The 21,814-nt window shown below is 41.0% G+C and overlaps 1 protein-coding gene and 1 long non-coding RNA gene across 19 annotated transcripts in view; both read right to left on the minus strand.

The window, feature by feature from the left end:
* PCDH15 (protocadherin related 15) overlaps window positions 1–21,814 on the minus strand; it is a 678,468-nt gene that overhangs the window by 15,420 nt on the left and 641,234 nt on the right. For all 18 annotated transcript variants that reach the window (XM_081189558.1, XM_081189550.1, XM_081189563.1 and 15 more), the window contains 2 exons: window positions 16,946–17,164; window positions 12,251–12,361 (listed from right to left, as the gene is read on the minus strand). In XM_081189558.1, coding sequence (XP_081045684.1) covers window positions 12,251–12,361; window positions 16,946–17,164 — 330 coding nt within the window. The remainder of the gene's footprint in view (window positions 1–12,250; window positions 12,362–16,945; window positions 17,165–21,814) is intronic.
* On the minus strand, window positions 14,186–16,938 carry LOC308584813. Its single transcript, XR_014007029.1, has 2 exons — window positions 16,006–16,938; window positions 14,186–15,947 (listed from the first exon to the last, which is right to left on the minus strand). It is a non-coding gene; the product is annotated as an uncharacterized lncRNA (long non-coding RNA).

Raw genomic sequence — 21,814 nt, forward strand, 5'->3', positions numbered from 1 at the left:
TCTTTTGTATGGCATGTTCCATTGCTGCCTCATGGTTAAAACTCTGGCTGGCTGCTGCTTCTTAGCAAAGTGGCACTGAAAGGAGGAAACCTGAAGAGCAAAAATGGCAGAGAGCAGCAGGGGAACTTAACTTTCCCTTGTTCATTGTTCCACAGACACACCTTCACACAACCACTCCCACCCCAGTTGGCGTGCCTGACTGACAGAAACATAGATCTGAAAGTTGGGGGGGGGGGAGAGTGGTTCGAGAGGCCATAATTTATAGGGAGAAACAGCAGGCAGGAGGGGGGCAGCTTAAGCCTTCTCCCACCTACTGATTTCCTCCTGAAAACCCACCAGTTAAGGTTTCAGGTACAGTATATCCTCACAATGGCAATATGGACCTGAAACCCAAGATGTGAGGAGTACTGGGTGGGCAGAAAAGACCTTGCCACCCACTTCCTTGTCCTCATTGTTATTCCCTGTGAATGCAACTTTGCAGAAGAGAGGTTGTGGTCCGGGTTTTAAGGCACAAGGTAGCAATAGAATGTGCAACTCCACCCACAGTCTCCAAAACCAAGATGGCTCAGATCCCAAGTGGCAATTCTCAAAAGCACTTCTACGTTTACATAGAGACTGGCAATAATACTTCTTCTGCTGGCCAGGTCGCAGCTTCCCAAGTCTCAATGATCATGTTCTAGATGGTTCAGTCTTCAGATGACGTTTTAAAGAGCTGCCACTAGAAGGAAGAAGCTAATTGTCTCTGAGCACACGCTTCTGTGATCCAATATTGCAAGCAAAATAAGCAACACTATTGCTTTAATTCAGGTGGGGAACCTGTAGGACTCCAGATGGACTACAAGTCTCATCATCCCTGATCACTGAGCAGGCTGGCTGGACCTGATTGAAGCTGGAGTTTAGCAACATCAGAGGCCGGGGAACTGATATGCACTGAATGATACAGTGTCAAATAAAACTGTTCATAACAAAACATTACATAATAGTTATGTAATAACCTGCAAACTGTTCATAATAAAACCAAAATAATACTTTTCTCTCTCTCTTATTTTTATAAAACAGACCTCAAAATAGTTTGGCAAGCCATGCTATTGCCCTATGTATTAAAGGAAAACTGGAGAAGAACCAATATACATAATATTTCTTATACACATGCAGTCGTTACTAGAAATCCTGCCACCACATTTTACCAGTCTCTTAATGTGTGCAACCAATGATCTTTTAGATAATTTGAATTCCTGACAACTTTGTTTTTCAATCTTTCTTTCTTAAAAGTAAGGCACATTTCTAATCATTATTGTTACAAAGACAAAAAACTTGAAAATGCATTTATGGTTTTGGCTAAATGTGAAAGCTACATTGTAATTCTAGTGGCTTGAAGGAAAACCATAGACCTATCTCCTGCAAACTGTCAACATTTCTGGATTACTATTCAATGAATACTAGTAGCTGAGCAAAAATCTCTTAAATCTCAAAAAACAAATAATGATATATAATCATGTCCAAACAGCAGCAGATGTCAGAACACTTTCTGTAAATATACACCACTTCTGGATACAAGAAACATAATTTGCACAATTGTTTGCATACTGTCCTGCAATTTTTTGGTGATACAGATTTAAAGGAGTTATAATTTGTCAACTCCAGTTACTGGATAGATAGATCCCTATGTGTATTTGCCTTACTCTAAACATATTTTAGTTGTTATCTTGTATGAAACCCAAAAGATAGATCCAAATCAAAGGCAGTAAACAGAATGTAGAATTAGAACATGCTTTCTTGCAACTTTTGGCTCCTGAGATAAAGGTTTTACTATTTAAAGCTTCAAAGATACTGCCTATCTCTGTAAATGATAAATACACAGGCTCTTTTCAAATAGCTCATGGAAGGATCACTTGTTTCTCTTTAATCAGTTCCATTCTATCCTTGCTGTAAACAGAATATAGTTTTTCAGAGTCCCTCTCTGGTCTCTGATCAAACAGTGCTTCAAAAATGGTTTGCCACTCAGAGCAGTGTCAGCTGGACTGAATTTTCAAGGGGCCTTAAAACGCCAAACTTCAGGTGTGCATGGCCCTCAAGGCTAAAAATGGCCAACAAGATATCTAGCACAGAGGACACTGGTCTTCTCAATGGCTTCAGACACTTTATGTTACATGCTGCAGATATGTGCAGTAGGAGATATCCTTGTGGTGCAATTTCTTTTACTCCTGTTTTAAAAGACATTGGAGGCACCAAAAAAGTTCATATATTTGCCCTTTACAAATGGCAGGAAATGCTAAAATAGGAAGTATGGGGAAGGGGGGAAAAACAGGATGGTTTCAAAACAAGCGGAAAAGAAGAGTAGGCCAGCCAGAAGCCACACCCACACCATACATTTAAAGCACCAGAAGAATTCTGTCAGCTATTGCTTTAAATTTATGGTGTCTATGTGGCCTTAATTATGTCTACCTGAAAAGAAGTGGGGTGGTTACGGGTCTACCTGAAACATAGGCAAATGGCATCCCACCCCAAACAAAATGATAATTTATGTTGGAAAAAAGACACCATTTATGGCCCTAAAAAGCATTCTTTAGAATGACAGCATTCATTTCACCCAGGAGATTAGTCTAAACTTTGGCTGAACTAAAGAAACCTTTGTAAACAGGCTTCTTGTGTACTAGCTGACCCACTTGCATATGGAAGGTCACACATGATTAGAGATTCATTATCCTCTTGATGAGATCCACTAGAAACTAATTTTGAAAGGCAATGGCCATTTGGTTCTGAATAATTTAGTGCTTTGAAAAATATGTTCTTCAGTAATAGATTTCGCGTGCCCTCTCTGGTCTGCCCATATCAGCCCTTCAAACCCACATGACTAGCTTTGTTCAAAGTAGGAAGTGTAATGGAATCTAAACATACTACAGACGTCATAGCACATGGAAACTGTTTTTAAGGACCTCAACATGATGTAAGGCTCCATCTTCAGGTTTCACCTGAATAACAGTAATTGAGGCTGCAATCCTATATCCATTTGCCTTGGAGTAAGCCTGGCGTGCTCTGGTCCATGGGGTCACGAAGAGTCGGACATGAATAAATGACTAAACAACAACAATAATAAGCCTGCTGGAACTTCATGAGGCTTACTTGCTCACAGACAGGTACATGTAATCCACACATTTTCACAAGGGCTGGAAAAAATGTCTGGTCTAACATGAAAAGTAAAAACGAAGATTATTTTGATTTTTGCTTTAAATTATGCACAAGGACTTGACTATGGGAGGGACTCTGCTTGTGTGATTGCTGATGCACCCTCTTAATAACAGGTTAATTTGTACACAGCCAAGGTGAGGAACCTGTGAATGATGTTGAGCTCCCAAGTCTCATCAGCTCCAACTGTCATGGACAATGATCAGGAATTATGGGAGTTGTAGTCCAATAACATCTGTAGGGCCCCAGGTTCCCTACCCCTGATATACAGCAACATGATAATTTCCCAGCGGGCTCCGCATCAAGGCAAACTGATCACGAGAAGCAGGAATGGGAAACCCATAGCCCTACAGATGCTTCTGGAAACAGTTCCTCCCTGGCTACTGACTAGCATGAGGGTGACGTGAACTGGAATCTGACAGCAAACCCCTTCAGTATATCATCACCACTATTTTAATATATTCCCCACCCTTCACCCTAAGGTCCCAGGGTGGGTTGTGACAGAGTAAAGAGGTGAGTCTTCAGCATTTCCCAAAAACTGTACAGTGGTACCTTGGTTTTTGAACGTCTCGGAAGTCGAATGCTTTGGTTTTCAAGCGCCGAAAACACAGAAGTAAATGCTTCCATTTTCGAATGCGCCTCGGAAATCAAACGGCTTCCACTGAGCCCCCCCCCCCATTTTCTCTATTGAATTTGCAGTCCGCCCTTTGCGGCTTGGTTTTCGAATGTTTTGGAAGTCAAACGGTCTTCCGGAACGGATTACATTCGAAAACCAAGGTACCACTGTATAATGAAGTTGTCAGATGCATCTCTATGGGGATGGAGTCCTACAGCTTAGGGGATGCCACAGATAATGCCCTCTCCTGGGCCACTCCCCCTAACCAAAAGTTTTAGGAGGGTGGTGGAACTAGCAAGAGGGCCCCGTCTTGTATAGAAGTATAGGAGATAGTATGTTTCTGAATACCAGTTGATGGGTAACGTAAGTGGGAGAGTTCTGTGCTGCTCATGCCCTGCTTGGTGGCTTCCCCTACACATCTGGTTGGCTACTGTGGGAACGGGATGCCGGACTAAATGGGCCAGCGGGGCTCTTATGCTTTCATGTGTCTTTGGGGGGGGGGGCACAAGTTTCTCACCCCTGCTTTAAAGGCTGCCCTGAACTTTCCATTACTTAAAGGAACTCGAACACTGTATGGCAGCATGTTACAGTATGTTGATAAGGCTTGAAAATTTAGCTAGTTATGCAGCACTGCAGCATTTCGTTCAATTTCAGTGCCATTCTGAAATAACAGAATGAAGCAAATTGAAACTTACAGATTTAGAAACCTCTTATTTCAGGAGTTCCTGCTGTTCCTGAAGTCGTGCTATACTCAAGAGTGCTCAAAAATGTTAAACTTCTGTTGTAGCAAGAAAAGAAAATGAATTGATTACTGTACTCACTACATAGCTGGCTATTACTGCTACTGATGACATACGCTGGACCTGAAATAAACTCCACCTTGAATAGGAGACTTTATTAAGCACAAAGCATTTTCTAATGTGTCAGCAGAACTCAAGTGATGAAGTTTGCAGCGCTTGGCTCTGGGACAAAATAGAATCTACCTTCAGCAATTTTTGATTGAGCCATCCATACTTGTCCCAAGAGCCACTGGAGAAAAAGCCAGACGGTGAAGAAAAGCAGCATATTTTAAGACCTTTAACTAAAGTACCCTTGTAATTACTTGTCTGTGCATGACTGATAATATTAGCCCAACAAACTGGCTTTAAGCTTTTAAAGTTCACTCCAAATACATGCTTTCTTTTGACACTGTTCATTAACACTTCTCTTAAATATTAGTTTTAATATAATTATTCTGATTTGAAGGGGCAAGAGGAAAGATGTGATGAGATGAACTCACATCCTAATCAGGGTACAACAGCAAAGATCTGTGATTAAATCACACACTGTCATTTTCTTTCATGGAAAGAATATCCAGAGTGAGACTCTTTTGCTATGGTGTTGAAGAGGGGAATCAATGCTTTCTCTGATGGAAGTCACTTTGTTTCCTATGCCCTAGATCAGTGGTATGCAACCTAAGGCCCATGGGCCTGATGCGGCCCAATCGCCTTCTCAATCCAGCCTGCAGACGGTCCAGGAATCAGCATGTTTTTACATGAGTGGAATGTGTCCTTTTATTTAAAATGCATCTCTGGGTTATTTGTGGGGCATAGGAATTCGTTCATTATTTTTTCCAAAATATAGTCTGGTTTACCACATGGTCTGAGGGACAGTGGACTGGCCCACAGCTGAAAAAGGTTGCTGACCCCTGCCCTAGATGGACAGAAGGTAGGACATTGGAGAGTTTCAGTAGATAACCAAGGGTTTCTGACTCACTAATTGTTCAAGACTAGCAACAATTTAAAAATTGCCCCCCCTCTTCTTCTAAAAAAAAACCAGGCTACTGAAATGAAGAAAGCTGAGGGGGAAAACCAAGTGGATTTTGTGTATTGCAGACCTGTGAGCTCATTCTTGATACTGAAAACAAATCCCTGGTCTGTGAATATGATCAGAGGTACCTTGTTCCTTATTTTTAAGAGAATTGCCCCCTTCCACTGCCAATCACTATTTTACACCTGGCTCAGGTTGACGGACCTCTGCATTTTATGAAAAACTGCTTCTGAAGTCCACTTTCCTCTGCAAGCTAGTCTGGTGCAGTATAGACACCTCTCTTTCCCCCACTCTATGGCTAAAAGCAGTTTTGAGGGGAAATGTTCAATCTCCATCTCCCCAGTGCTATTCCCATGATCCAAATAATTCCCTGCCCCTCCCTCTGCTTTTTACCACAGAATGGCAGATATTTGCCTATATAGCTCTAGCTTCTCCATCTATTTTTGGCCTTTAGCCTTTTTTCTTCTTCTAGCTTGTCATGTATTCAGAGAGCCAGCTACCCAATTTAATAAAATTATCATTTAAGAAATAGGTTTCATTTGGAGTACTTCAAGCCAAATGCCTGCAAAATCTACCCCACCAAAAAACCCGCACACTTATAAATCCCTCTTTTTGTAATAATGATTGAAATTACTTTATTAGATTTGATGAAATTAGGGGAGGGGGACTTTCTGAAAGAAATATGCTGAGCAATGTAGCATGCAGAATAGGGAAACTCTGTGTTTTAATAGGAATATTTTCTTTCTTTCTTTTTTTATAAAATGCTTTTTACACAAAATAAATTACAAACGTGAAGTCTTAGAATATGCAGTGTCAGTATATGAAAAAGTAATGAAAGGCATGCTGTGGATTACAGAAAGAAGGAAGAGAAGGTGGAACGACAAATCAGAAAACCTTTATCAACACGACAAGCCTGCCATCCTCTCCAATCTACAGAACAAGATGATACGTTATTGTAATAACTTCAGCTTTCCTCCCCCCCCCCACTTTTTTTTGCTGAGTCTGTTTTGCTTGCTATCTCTTGCTTTCCAGTGACATCCAACATCTTACAGTGAAAAGTTAAGACCTCTCCCCTGGTGAACATTTTAACGTGAAAGCAATAAGACACCACAACCCCTCTTTGCATTGCAGGGTAGTTGCTTTGCTTGTTGATACAAACGCTTTTGACGGAAGGATGCCCCCCTCCCCGATAAACAAAAACATCCCCATTTAGCATTGCATCTGAGCTAACATGTGCTTCCAGTCCGCTGATTTTAGTCCTGGAATGCCTCCTCCTCCACCTAAGAAATAAAAGCAGTACTTTTTGAAAAAGTAGATAAGGACAGCACTCCCATAGGGAAATAAGCATCATAAAATTAAACCATCTGGACCAGCCGAAGAAAGGTGTTATTATGGATTTGCAGGTTTGCAAAGTCAGGAAGAAAAAGCGGAGAAAGAGAAGAGAAACTCTCAGTGACAATGACAAAGCAGTTCTGTGGATCCTGGGGTCCTGGGCAACAGGTTTGCAATGGTACCAGGTTATACATCAGGCAACATGCACAGGTTTGTCATAATGCAGTGGACTGCGATGGGAATCTTTTTTCAAGTTCCTCCACTATGCAGCTCAAGTTTCCATTCTGCTGGCTGTGCTCAGTCTCAATCACCGTTTGTGTACTTGGTGGTTCTGGTGTTGCAACTGGCCTCAGCTTGGCGATGTGCTTAGGTAAGATGTGGTTTTTGTCTATTTGACTATACATATTGGCCACAGATTTTTCAATATCTGCTAAATTCTGGATGTTTTTAAGAATCCCCTTCAGCTCCCGGCGAGGAGGGTCAGGTAAATCAGGGATGCAGACCACTTCTTGTTTGGAGGGTGACTTGGTGTGTTTTGCAGGGGAGAGGAGCTGAGTGCTTAGAGTAGAAGAAGACGACGATAAGGAAAGGCTGGGAGGAGGGGAAGGAAATGGAAGTGGCAATGGGGGAGGAGTTGGTGGTGGGGGGAGGGGAGACGGAGGTGGTGGAGGCGGTGGAGGGGTTTTTGGTGGATCAGGAATGATTTCCATTGCTTCCACTGTAGGTTGACAGGGTAAAAGATTTTGGCGAGCTGGAATTTTGATCCTAAAGGAAGGAGGAATGGGCTTGTGAGTTGGTGGAGGGGACAAACGTTCAGGAGCATCATGGTGAGTTATGATCACAGAAGGTATAGTAGACGTGTCGAGTTCAATAACCTCAGAGTGAGGACTGAGGGAGGAAAAAGAAGGTGAGAGATGGACAGGAGATGGAAGGAGGCTTTCGGTAGATAACTCAAGTGAGCTCTCTCCATCCTGAGTGCAGCTGCTATGTGTCGGTGAACGCAAACTTTTCATATCTCGGGATCTCACTTGTTTCATTTCCTGCAGGGCCTGCTGTTCAAACTGCCTTGCTTTCTCTTTGACTGATATCTTTGTGCCAATGATCTTTTTGAAGACTGGACTGCCAACGTCGGCTCTGCGGTGCTGAATCCCTGCCCTTTCCTTCTCTGCCCTGATTCTCTCCTGCTCCCACTGAACTGGGTCCATAATGACTGCCCTACTCAAAGCATCAGAAAGGTGTCTTCTGGGAAGACGAGTTGGTAGAGTCCACGCCCGATGAATGCTTCCCAAAGGCCATCCCAACAGAGAATTTTTCAAGGCTAACTTTCTGGGAGAAAAGGGGGACAGAAAATCTTTTCTCTCTGGCAGGACCCCAGAATAAGAAGAACCCTGGGTCGCACTCTCCATGTACAGAGGGTTCTGAGTTGTCAATGGGTTCTCATCAGACAAAAGCGTTACATTACTTGCAGATTTGGGGAAGTTATTGTTCAATGTTCCATTGATATTAGATTGCTTGTGGGCCTCAATAGCACGAGAGGCAAAGCTGCTTATAGCCCTTTGACGGTCCCCTTCTTCGAAGACTGACTTTTTTCCCCTGCTTTGTTGAAATTGATAGAGAAGAAAAAGACTTGAAAGAAAGAAAATAATCACAGGTAAGGAAGCATGCATGGACATTGATTTGAATGAGAAAATATAATCTGAATGCTGTGAACAAAAAACAGTGACGTCTAAAGCTTTCTAAGGATATCTAAGAATCTAGAGCTACATGTAATTAATCTATATGTAATTAAGCTACAAACACAAGACATTTATTTATTTACTAAGGGAAGTGGTTCACTTCTCTTACCAAGGGAAGGCAAATAAGGTAAACTTTGATCTTCTTAATTTAAACAAATGCCTTTCAAAAGCTAATGCTTTTTTATAAATCTGAATTTTCTCCTGAAAGCTCAAAAGCCATGACAAAGAGGCATTGTGTATGAGATCTATTTCAAGGAGTGCACATGGTGTCTAGGTTCTTGCTTATAGTAAGTGGGGATCAAAGAAATAAAAATGACAGGACAGTGGATTGTGAGGGAAGTTCCCAGTCTAGTGATTTCTTTTGGCTTCAGAGACCTGAAGTACACATGGACTCAGCCACAGAAAGGGCTTTATCATTCATCTGAATGGAGGAGACAGCTTCATGTTGAGTCAATATGCATAGGGGCACCTATATGAATAAGAACTCAGTTGTAAATTATTGTAAACATAAGGGTCTGGACTGGGATGTTTGTGTTGCAAATGGGCTAGAACAGTCCTTATGGTCACCAAAACAGCTGTTAATCCCTGTTCTATCTGAAACATCATGGATTTATGGTAACATGCTGTGCATATGCTTCATATTCCTAGTGGGATCAGGAGTCTATTGCTGTGTTCATATGGTGAGTAGTTGTAAGATTACGGGGTTAGTGTGGGATGAGTCACTTCTCAGCGGCATCCCCATGGCAGTTGTGCCATGTGGTCTGCTTGCAAGAGCAAATGGAAATTGTATTTAAATGAGTCAACCCACTAAGCGATACTCCTGTGCAAGCTCTGCTCACTTCACTAACAAGGCGCTTTCAGGAGCAGTGGTTGGCAGGCTATGCTCTATGCTCCCTATAACTCAAATCCATTTTGGCTTAGCCTAACTGCAGACATGGTGAAATGAAAAGGCTACTCTTTGGTGATTTGATGATTGCAAAGCTTAAGCTGCTCAATAGCGATCAGTCCCATTGGCGTTAATGAGCCTTCCAGTAAATGCACGTTTTCAGGTTGCAGCCTCTAAATTTTAGAGGTGCCAACAAGCTGAAGGGGATAGAATCTACTCACCAGAAATGTCTTCACACGCAGTGCAATGACAATGCTTTCAGTTCCTTAGCCCTACTTCCCTTTGGAACATAGTACATTGAATGATTTAGAAATAAATGTCTTCCAGTTACTACATTACTAGGAAATAATTGCAATTCTCAGTAACAAAAATCAACTACTTTCCCCATCTGCTACAATATTACCCGCAATGGTTTGAGTTTACTTACTGATGCCTATGTGTCCAAAGATAGAGGAAAAGGAAGAAATGAGACATGAAATGAAATGAAATGTTAGTTCATGTATATAGTTGTGTATATTATGAGTAAATCCAAAGCCAACAATGAGAAAACAAGAGAAAACAAGTAGAATGAGTGATACGGGGAAAATCAGAAAAGCAATTAGAAGCAGATGTCCTCTTCAGAGCACCTATCATTTAAATTTGGAGAGATCACAGAAGCACTGGCACTTCAATTTCAAGTTGAAGAAGTTACTGAAGTGATACAAGTTATTGTTTTGCACAAAAACAATTTCACCGATGAGGTTTAAATACAACACAGTTAAGCAAAGCAAGGCGTTCTTAATCCACAAAGTCTCTCAGTATCTTCTCTGGGCACAGCAGGTTTTCTGAAGTAAGTCCCATTTCTAAAAACAATCTCATTCCACTGCCATCTTCATAATTGGCTCCCAGTGCTGCATAGAGTGCTGGGCTGGATTTTTGACTCTTTGGATTTTGAGCTCTATCCGATCTATATCTGGACATTAGAACTTCTGTACATGCATACCATGTTCCTAACCCCCTGTGACAACCTTGTCCTCCCTCTTGAAACTCTCCCTCCCTCATTACTGGGATTTTGCACTCAATAATTTTTAAGGACTAAACAGGCTGAAATGTTATGAAATGTCATAAGTAATGACATTTTCTGGGCAAGTGACAGTATAGTGATGATAAGCTTTCGTACAATTTCCACTTTAATGCAGAAGTTAATAAAACACATACACACACTCTCTTGAAAAAGAACAACAGATTAATTCATTCACATGTGCTATTCATAAATGTACAGACCCTAAACCTGGTGACCACACGCTTTCCTTAATTTTTTTGTTGAGCACTATCCAGAACTTCTGCATGAGGTGCAGGGGTGGTCAGGAAGTTCTGATGTATATAGCTACAATCACAACCCATTAGAAGGAGAGAGCTTCCTATGCTGTGGTACAGGTGGATGGCATCACATCCCTTACAGGGCCATGGACTTATCCTGCCACATACTAAATAATGGAAGATTACCTCCTGCATCACCCATGCACTAATTCCTGGGCAAGCTAGACGTTCCAAGTTTTGTATGTCAAGAATGCAATTTTCTGGTTGAAATACCAGCCTGCTTGAATATCACTTCCATCATTTACAGCTGACCCCATGGTGGATTGACTCTACGCCATAAAACCCTGGTGTCAGAACCAGCTTCATAGTGTGAGTAGCATGTCAGTGAAAGCAGCAGTACAGAATCCTGGTGCTGTGACATATTTTGCTTCCTCCAGATTTAACTTGTTTTGTCTCCGCTCTGATGACATCACTGGCTCTGCTCCCTCAGATCCTGAGCTCCCTTCCCTAGAACTTGACCTGGCTCTGACCACACTTTCTATCTTTCTATCCTAGGCTGGCAACTTCCCTGGCAGTGGCGTAGCGTGGGTTGTCAGCACCCGGAGCAAGGCAAATAATTTGCGCCCCCTAACCCGTGGATTTGCGCCCCCTAACCCTAACCCCCAGATGTTGCGCCCGGTGCGGCCGGCCCCCCCTGCACCCCCCACGCTACGCCACTGTTCCCTGGGCCTTGATAACCAACCCTTGACTCTTGCTGATACCTGAAAGTCAGATTAACTGGCATGTCACTCGGGATACAGTGACCAGTGAGAAATGCTAGGACCCACAAAGCTCATGGGCTATCAATCTCCCCCATTCCAATTGTCCGAGGATGTGGTGACGCCTAGAAATTGATGCAACAACCCTTCTTGGCACAGGATCTGCCTGGGCAATCTTCCCACCATAGCTTGTCTCTTCTCACCATAGCTCTAAGCAGGAATAATCTGCACAGAAGGGGTAGCCCAGACCCAATAAGCTGCGGATCATGAAAAAAGGTATAGTAGCAAAAAATGATATTGCCAAGGCATGGCTTGCTGCCCAGGTATGCCCACACATGGAGGCTTCTACAGCCAACTCTCTATTGATGATACTGAATGCTGGATCACGCCCAGCATTTAAAAGCTGTAAACTATTTCTGAAATGATACGCTGTTGTCAAACATGTTGTTAAAGTGGTTTTTTTTAAAAAATGCTTTGGAGAAAATTATATGATGCTATTTGAGATACATTTTCCCTGGATGCAACTGTTCTTGAATTTACACAGCAATGTCAACTGTAATTTCTGAAGCATCAGAGTTATACTTTGAATTGCTAGTATTTTAAACCGCAAACATCACCGAGGACTTACATGGTGCTGTCGCCGAGTTCTTCATAGAGATTATGGGCAGGAGTGCTTGCTGGTTTGCCAGCTGGTAAGGCCATCTGGATTCGAGCCGTCTTTGCACATTCTGCTTGTCTCCTTTGGTGAGTCACATGGAAAGGAAATGGAGAGTGTCATACATGGTCTCCCACCAAGAACACATCAGCCGCGACAGCCCCCAAAGGGATATTTGTTGCAGTTTTTCACCTCGTGTTTGGTGACAATACTAAGAAGAGAATTTGAATGCACCACATGGCAGAATAAAATCTGGCTCCTGACTTTTTTTTATTTGCTTGTGACATACTGTATGCAACTCAAGTTATGATAAAATATCCTTTAGTGAGAGTTCTGAAAGAGTTTTAAATATCACCTCTCACTCTTGGAAATGGATACCTGAGATACCTAAACATGAAAGCGAATGATGTTTTCAATGGAGCTTATTTCCAAGTAAATTTAAGAAAAGAAGCTGCATTTGTGTTACAGAGCAGATAAAACCAGATTATCTCAGTGTGTTACTGCTGACCTAACAATCCATGTATTGATTAGTCTGTGTTAGGAAAATACACCGGGATTTATTCTTAAGGCAATTATACTATTCATTCCTCTGTCATTCCTAGCCATGTTCAAGATTCAGCAGTTTTTAAGGAAATGTACTTCCTTTACACACACAAACACACCATGCAGTACAACATGACATCTATCTATCTATTTATCTATCTATCTTGATAACTCTTATCTTACACTATACAGGCTATATAATTATCCTCTCTCTTTTAAAATGTAGGCATACTCTGATATATGCCATTTTCATAGTTTAACTTTATTGCTTTCCGTAGGAATACTTCAGCCAATATTAAAAGTGGCATATGGAGACCTGTATTTCAATATGATCTCTGCTTTCAACATGCAATAGCCAAGGGGTGGAAAATCTGGGGGCAGAATGTATCCCTCAAGTTCTTTCCATCTGGCCCTTGGGATTTTTCCTCGGCCACCCTCCCTCTCCTCAGGCCACAATCCCCAGTGATATTTATTTATCCTATGTAATGCATTTGAAACAAGGCCAAAAATAAATACTTACTCTTTAAATCTGTTTTGTTATGCAGAGTGATAAAACAGAGAACAAAAGTTGTGAGTTTCATTTAGTAAAAATAATTCACATTGTGAAATCTAATAAATTTCACAAGGCATTAAATTTAACTGTACAAATCACATTATGGCTAAAACATTAATGGGTTAGTCAGTTAACAGTGCAATCATATAAAGGTCTGCTCAGAAGTAGACCCTGTTGATTTCAATGGGATTTACTCCCAAGTAAATGTGTATAGTACTACAGTCTTAAGGAGTCAATTAATAAACTAAACAGGCATCACTGATCAGGCAATGCAAATTAAATTAACCATTTTACTATACCCAGGAAAACCACATATGACAAAACACCATCTTAAGAGAAGAACCACCATTCTCATATAGGAGTTAAAGTACGGTATCTTCTGAGACAGCAGCTGGCGTGTCATATAAATGTCCTCTCTTTAAAATAAAACAGCAAGCTTTTTTCCTTTAAAACAATCACATGTAAATTGGCCACTGTTCGTGGTTAAGGAAGAAAGAGCTTAGCCCCAACTGTAGATTTAGATGACACACTAAGTAAAACCTTGGCTTTACTGCCATAACACACTCAGCTAAGGATTGTGGAAGAGCAAAGTGGCTGCAAGCTCCTCTCTGGGAGCCTCTATGTTCATGTAGTCCTACAAAGCCATAGTTCAATTTATTGTGGTGTGCAAGTAAATAGTTTACTGGTGCACTGGGCTTAGGGCTAAGAAGGCATGCAAAGGTCTTCAAGTGGCCCTATGGAATTTCCAGCAGGGAATGGGTCATGCTTTGCAGTTGTCAATTTATTACTTAAGGTTTTTTTTTTTAAAAAAAAAATCATTGTAATAATGTGATTTGCATGAAGAATTTCACTGGCTAAAGACAGTCTACAAAAGCCAATGTTTTGTTTAAGTCGTTAATAATAAATTTCCTGAAAACAGCCCAGATGGAGATTGCAGTCTTATGGAGAAGTGGTCACTTGTTAACTATGAAAAACTGGCATGATAGCTTTGGAAGACAGTGCCTGTAAACAAACTAGCACAACACTGCAGAGTAGTTAGAGTCAACATTATCAGTGATACATTTTATAGCTGGTCTATCTTAATTTCTATCATTAATTCCTCACAAGAAGAACCTAAAACACATTCACTTTTTGTTTTGTAGAGTTATGTTATTCTGAACTTTATATTGATATTCTGGATTTTCTTCATTTAGCCATCATGTCACTGATCATCTCTAAGATTTAAAGATGGCTGTGGTTAACTTCACAAATCTGTTGCTGTAATCAATCCTATATGTTTGGCATTTATAGATATATTATTTCCAGTGTGTAATGGGGACGTGTGGGTCACTTATGTATTTTGTCTCTCTCAATGTGGTATTTGGAATGTTTTGATTGTTTGGTATTGTTTTTTTTTAAAAAAAACCCAACAACAAAAAACCCCAGTGATTAAAACAGCAATTCCAACTAGAGTTGTTGCTTTCAAATGTTAGGAGACGAAAAAATAAGTCTTACAATTACTTTCTGAATTCAAATTATAGATATAATATAAAGGAAATTAAAAATAATAGCAAGGCTATTCTCCATTTTGAGGGCCATTTAAAATGTGCCACTCTACTTTCATTAATTCATAATTTGTGGTTCACCATTGATTTATTTTTCAGTACAGGATACCAAAATTTCAGAGGTGCCACCTAATAGAAATGAGCAGCAATAATTTTTGGGCTATTTGCAAACTATACAAGGAGGCACTGAGCAGTGCTGCAACACTGTTATTTCACCCTGGAAAACAAGTAGTGTAAAATTCATTTAACTTTACTGTGCTTTTTAACAATCTGCAAAAATTAATTCATTGAATATTAAGCTGATCAGTGGCCTGGAAAGTATTGAAAAATGTAGCTATGACACACAGACACAATTTTAATATAAAGCAATTCTTAATGTTTCCATTTTATGTGCACCAATGATGACAGTTATGTTCATTTGGCTTTAATTCTTGCATTAACTTGAATAGTTATTTTGCTAGCTTTGATATTTGGTGATTAAAGCATAGCAAAACCTTAGGAGAAGAGGAAAATACACATATTTCCTTATTATTTTAGTACAGATCACAGGTGACAGGTACACAGGAGTACTATTGAATATGGCTTTAAAAACCATCAAGGTATTCTTATTCTTATCCTTATTAATCTTACTAAATCTTATTAGTTGCTCTTTCACAAAAGAGGCATGAAGCAACTGACAAACTTTGTAATACAACAAAATAGTTCAAAATACAAATGATAAAGCCAGGTATAAAAGCCAAAATAAATCAAAAACTTAAGAATCCACACATGCAAAAAGCAGGTTAAACACATCCTACTCCATTAAAAGAAATCTGGAGGGCGGCAATACAAAAATGGGCCTTTTCCACGGTGGCTCCCTGGTTGTGGAATGCTTTTTCCAGGGAAGCATGTCTGGATCCCTAACATCCTTCCCCCCAGGCCTTTGGCTAATTAAATTATCTATGGCCTTTTAAATGGGCTAGTGGTGGGGGAGGGTTATTGCTTTTGGTTGTTACTATGGTATGTATCCTTGTGTTTTCATATTGTAAACCTTCCTATGGTCCTCTGTTGAAGGGTGGTACATAGATTTGTGTTTTCATATTGTAAACCTTCCTATGGTCCTCTGTTGAAGGGTGGTACATAGATTTAATAAATAACAGTAGCCACAATACTAACAACAACAAACACCTAAAACATTCCAAATTAGGGGCCAAAAGCCTGAGTAAAAGGAAACATTTTTTGCCTGGTGTCTAAAATTATTATTGTTATTATTATTTATTGAATTCATACAGCACTCTATACCCGGAGGTCTCGGGGCAGTTCACAGAACAAAATCAAAATATAAAACCACAAAATATATAATCAAAATAAAAATAACCCAATAACCTCTCCCCCCCAAAAAACACACATTTTAAAAGGGCATAGGAGCATTCTACAAGCAGGGAACCACCACTGAAATGGCCCATTTTGACCTCCTGCACTTCCCTCGGAGGGATCACACAGAGTAGTTTAGAACTCACAGGGTGGAAGTAATCTGAAAGATGGAGGGGATGCAAGAAATCTATGTTGCAGCCCCTGGAAAAAACTGGATTGCTGCACTAATGATCCCTTGAAGCATACCAGAAAGGGAGAGGCCTTTTTCAGAACATGATGAAAGGGTGATCAGGTTGTATGAGAAGAAAAGGAGACGGTTTGGTACCTACAGGCAGCTGATGTATGCTGAATAGAAACCCATAGCTCATTTGGCTGAATTGTTAGTTCTTCTAAAGTCTTGGGAACAAACCTGGAACCTTATTTGCGACGTGTATCTTCTACCTTTTAGTCCTGGGCCTTGCCCCCAAATGGTGAGCCTCTGTTTTCAAGGAGGGTAGAGCCTTGAGTTTTTCTGTAAATGCTCTTGGTGAGGAAGAGAGACAGTGGAACCTGGAGCCTAAATAGGAAGGGCTCCTCAAATGTGTATGCTGGAAATGTGACCAAAAGTATGAAACCTGCCACCAAGCACAGCCCAGTCTTTCATCTTTGATGTATACAGAGCGCTGGCATACTTACTGTTTGTAGCTGACCATAACTATTAAAATAGCAGGCATGCAGCAAAGGATGATGATGACAGCCAGAGCCAGCAAGGCCCCTTCTGTGTAGCCTACGGCTTGGGCCTGCTTCTTGACATTGGCCACCACATCTGGAGTGCGGATCTCCAAAATACGTCCTCCTTGCCCAAGGTACGGCTGGAATTCTTTATTGATATCCAGGAGTTTGCCATCCAGAAATCTTGAAGATTAAAATAAAATAAAATAGCAAGTAAAACAGGCAAGATCAAGCTGTCATGTCTCTTCTTCAAATGTGATGCCTCCTCCAGATGTTTTGTAGTGGGAGTTTTAGTCCAAAACATCTCAAGGGCACCATGCTTGAGACGGCTATTGTATTCCTATTTAGGGCTGCACTGGACATTATTTAATATTTACTCCAATATTAGCATATTAGACACAGATAAATGATTATTGGGAAGAAAACAGAAAAGTATTTATTGGGGGGAAAATATGAACATTCTGATTTTCCCCCAGTGCCCTTTTGTTTCCTGATAATGATTTTTGTGCATGGGGATGACAGTTTCCTCTTCCTTCTTTGCCTTCTCTGAACCACATGCGATCTCACTGCCATGGTGGGATGCCTTGCTTGGCTCACTGCTTGGGCTGTAGTGACCCACCAGATTGCTCTTTAGAGGGGTGACATTTGCAATGACATAGCATCAGACATAGCATCACAACAAACCTACATTGTCATTGTTAATTGGGCTGAACAGCATCGGGGGCAAAGGGGGAGAAGTAAAATGGAGCCAAGACACGATGACCCCCGAAAAGAACCAAAGGGGATCAAACAACACCGATGCAATGCAAACATGATCATAATAATGAGTGCCCAAAAGACCACATAAAAACAAGAATGCATTGCAAGGTGTAGATGCTGTTCTGCAAATGTTCAGAACATCAGGAGACTCAGTGTTCCCAACATTCTTTCTGAACTATACCATGGGCCCATTGAAGTTAATGGACATAACTAACTTAGGTTCATTTATTTCAGTGGGTGAACTCTGTGTAGGACTTAGTTGAATACAACCCCATTAGACTAGCTGTACATTCAAGTGTAATGCAAGAAGAAAGCCTCTCACTGCACACTAGATGATGCTCGTGTATGCTAGATGTCATTTGTACTGATGAAGAACATGAAGGAATTTTGCTTGGCTGGCAGTATACTTTTGGGAGATGTAACACTGCCTCTCCTAAAAATTCTGTAAGCAATTTCTGTACAAACCTCTATTTTAAGGTTTTTATAGCTCAACTGTGCATATTCCACTCCAGATGAAATCTGGCATACTGTACAAAATGAGACAGGGGACCTTTTTTATTTTTTAATGTCACATATTTTCACGAAGACAGTTTGCTTGAGAAATTTTCTCTGTCTCTCATGTTTGTAGAAGATAATGCAGGCACCTAATATTTGGTACCTAACAGTGACCTTTTCCTGGTACTAGTAATGGAATTGCAATGTAGCACACAACTGGAGTTACTTTGGCAAATAACTTCATATGCATCTTCAGGACACTCTCAAGTCAGCACTCAGTTCAAAACTGCAATAATATAATTGATCACAAGACTCTGCACACTTAACTGGAAGAAAATGTCACTGAAATCAATGGAACTTCCTTCCAAGTATGTGGAGTTGCAGCCAAGAATACCAGATAAAATTATGCAGGTTCATTCTGTGTGAGCACTTCAATTAATGAGAAGTGAAACAATCACCTAATATCCAGTGACTATAGACTGTTGATATACTGAAATACGGAACTATAGCCAACTTTATGAACTAATGTTCAGATCAGAAGACACAGTGTATACCTGGCAGCCTGAGGAGTCCCATCCCTAAACCTAGCTTGGGAAGAAGAAGAAACATGAATATGTTCTCTGGATTATGGAACAGCTTTAAGCACATATATGTTTGTAAAAAAATGCAAATATATTGACTATGGCTATTTAAAACTTGCTGCCTGACTGCTACAACAGACCAGCTCAAGTCTCCTGATGTGACTAGACAGCTGTCTTGCTTTTTTCAGAAATGTTGCCATAAGCATTGGGTTTTTTTTGGTCTTGCTGGACAGCTGTCCTGCCCCAAGTAGATTATGAAACTGAGCTCCCTCACTCCTCTCTTGGTAGGAACAGGATATCTGCATAGTCACATCTAAGTTTCTCTTTACTGTCATACAGCCACATTTTGTCCACAGTGGGCAAACTATTGTTTGCATAGTCAAGATTTTTTAAAAATTGTGATCTCCAGTTCTGGTCTGCAGACAAATGTGGGTTGCATAAACTATGCTTTGCTGAGAACCAGGAAATATGGGAGGATATAAGAGCCCATGAAGGGAGGAGAGAGATACAACACAGGGCTTGTGTCCTTTATTTACCTCTCTCCATTTTCTCTCCCCCAAATCACATTCTTTCTGCTGTTCTCCATTCCCTGAAGGACATTCCTTGAATCAGGTCATGAGGCATGGAAAGAAGATAAAACAGGTGTCTGAAGAACCCAGCTTACTCTTCCAAAGGACAATGAAAGCCACCTCTAAGATCCCCCTGCAGGATCTGCTGGGTAAGAAAGGTCACAGAATCCCCTTCAAAGCTTCTTACAGCAGGATTAGGTGATGGAAAGTACCAGTTGGAGTAGCTTTGGAGATTAGGATAAGAATCTGAGCTTATCTGAACCAAACCTCTGGAGGTTCCCAGCCACAAGCTAAAACATGTTAATGCTTCAGATTGAAACTCTCACTTCATTTCCCTCCTTTACTTTGCTAAGCTGACACTCATTCACCTCTACCCTAAAGCCAAGGTAGTATTCCCTAGGATTTTGCTGATTTAAATTTTATAAAGCTTTTGAAGAGAGGGGGAAAAGGCTGACTGTGCAAGCATAAGAAAATTGTTTAATTAGGTTGCTTCTAAGCCAACGTTAATCGGTAGCTGTTCAAAACAAGAAACCACACACTTTCTTCACTTTTTTTCCATGTTAACCTTCTTTAGTACAAAGTCTGTATATTAAATGAAGGAAAAATGATACAAGATGATTCCTCAGACCTGCCTTGGGGGAGGGGGGTAGAGGGTTGGAGAGAACAACCAATTAACACAAGATGCTAAATCTCTAAAAATTACACAAAGTTGAGGCTGCTGTTAGTGCTGATGGTACAGAAACAGTTCTTTTTTAATATGTGCTGTGATCCTGTGTACATTTACTTGAGAGTAAAACATCTAGGCTATTGGGTGCTGCAGCTCTTTGGGTGTTCTGATTCACAATAAGAAGATGTAGCTGTATAGTCAGTTTATTAGTTCCTGGCTTGTTTATTCTTAGTTGTTCAATTCTAGTTATGCAGCTAAGAAGAGGAAGTCACAGAAGACTGACAGAAGTCATATGGAATAGCCTCTCGTAGTCCGAAAGGAAAGTAGAGTTGCCAGCCAGTGACGGTAGGTGTTAAAAAAAGAGTTGGTCCAACTGCTGAAGTATCACCAGTGATTTATGCAATTTGTGCATATGAAGCTTAAAAGAACAACTGCGTAATGTGTGCGACAAAGGTGTTTCCGTTTCCAGGTATAGATTGTGACAGGAGCAGCTGCACTGGTGAAGCTTTCTGGAGCACCAGAAATTGTGTGGTGGTTGTGATCTTGTGGATCATCCTTGCAGAGTAGTTATCAAACTAACATGCCAGAAGCAACACGCCAGAAACTACAAAAAACAAAACAAAAACTAAGGTTCTTTTCCTTGCTCCATATTATGAGAGGAAGAATTAATCAGGAGACTGTTCTGCAGCCATGTAGGTAGCCGATCTAAAGGACTATCAGCTGACTGGCCCATCTACAGAAGCATGATGTGAGTGGGCTTTGTGTATGTGTCAAGGAAAATGCCTTGAGTCAGGGAAGAGTACCAGCCTGGCTCCTGGGCTTAAGCCTAAGAAATATATTCTACTATCGTAAAACAAAACAAAACACCCATTTTGAGGCTCTTTGTTACATAGCTTACTAGAAAGGCAGTGAGATCTGTAAACTAGCAGATCTCTAGGCAAGCTTCACAGGATAATTGAAACCACGTATTTCAGAAATTGTCTTCATTCCATTGAATAAATTGAAACCAAAGAGCGATTCTAATAAAATATCTTGTTGAGTGCATGATTAACTATGACTTTTAGGACATAAAAAGAGGACATAGCAGTATAAAAGAATGACTAGAGAATGAAATACTACAAATTTGCACAGGGATATTATTGTGGGTAAAACCTCAGCTCCTAGGACTTGCCGATCGCATGGTCGGCGGTTCGAATCCCCGCAGCGGGGTGCGCTTCGGTCGTTCGGTCCCAGCGCCTGCCAACCTAGCAGTTCGAAAGCACCTCCGGGTGCAAGTAGATAAATAGGGACCGCTTACCAGCGGGAAGGTAAACGGCATTCTGTGTGCTGCGCTGGCTCGCCAGATGCAGCTTGTTACGCTGGCCACATGACCCGGAAGTGTCTGCGGACAGCACTGGCTCCCGGCCTATAGAGTGAGATGAGTGCACAACCCTAGAGTCTGGCAAGACTGGCCCGAACGGGCAGGGGTACCTTTACCTTTACCTATTATTCCTGCATACAAACACAGCACTGAGAAAATGCAGATTAAGACATCTCACCATGAGTGAAAATAACCATCTTGTCTTAAGTGATAGCTATGTGAATGCAACTGATGACTGAATCCAGCCCTTCTTTTTTGAGTGTGTATGTGTATCTGCATGTGAAAGGGGGAACCAATCAAGAGGTTTGAAACTACAGTGGTGCCCCGCAAGATGAATGCCTCGCAAGACGAAAAACTCGCTAGACGAAAGAGTTTTCCATTTTTTGAGTCGTTCCGCAAGAC

This window comes from Podarcis bocagei (genome assembly GCF_964188305.1).
Source record: "Podarcis bocagei genome assembly, chromosome: 4".
NCBI lineage: Eukaryota > Metazoa > Chordata > Lepidosauria > Squamata > Lacertidae > Podarcis > Podarcis bocagei.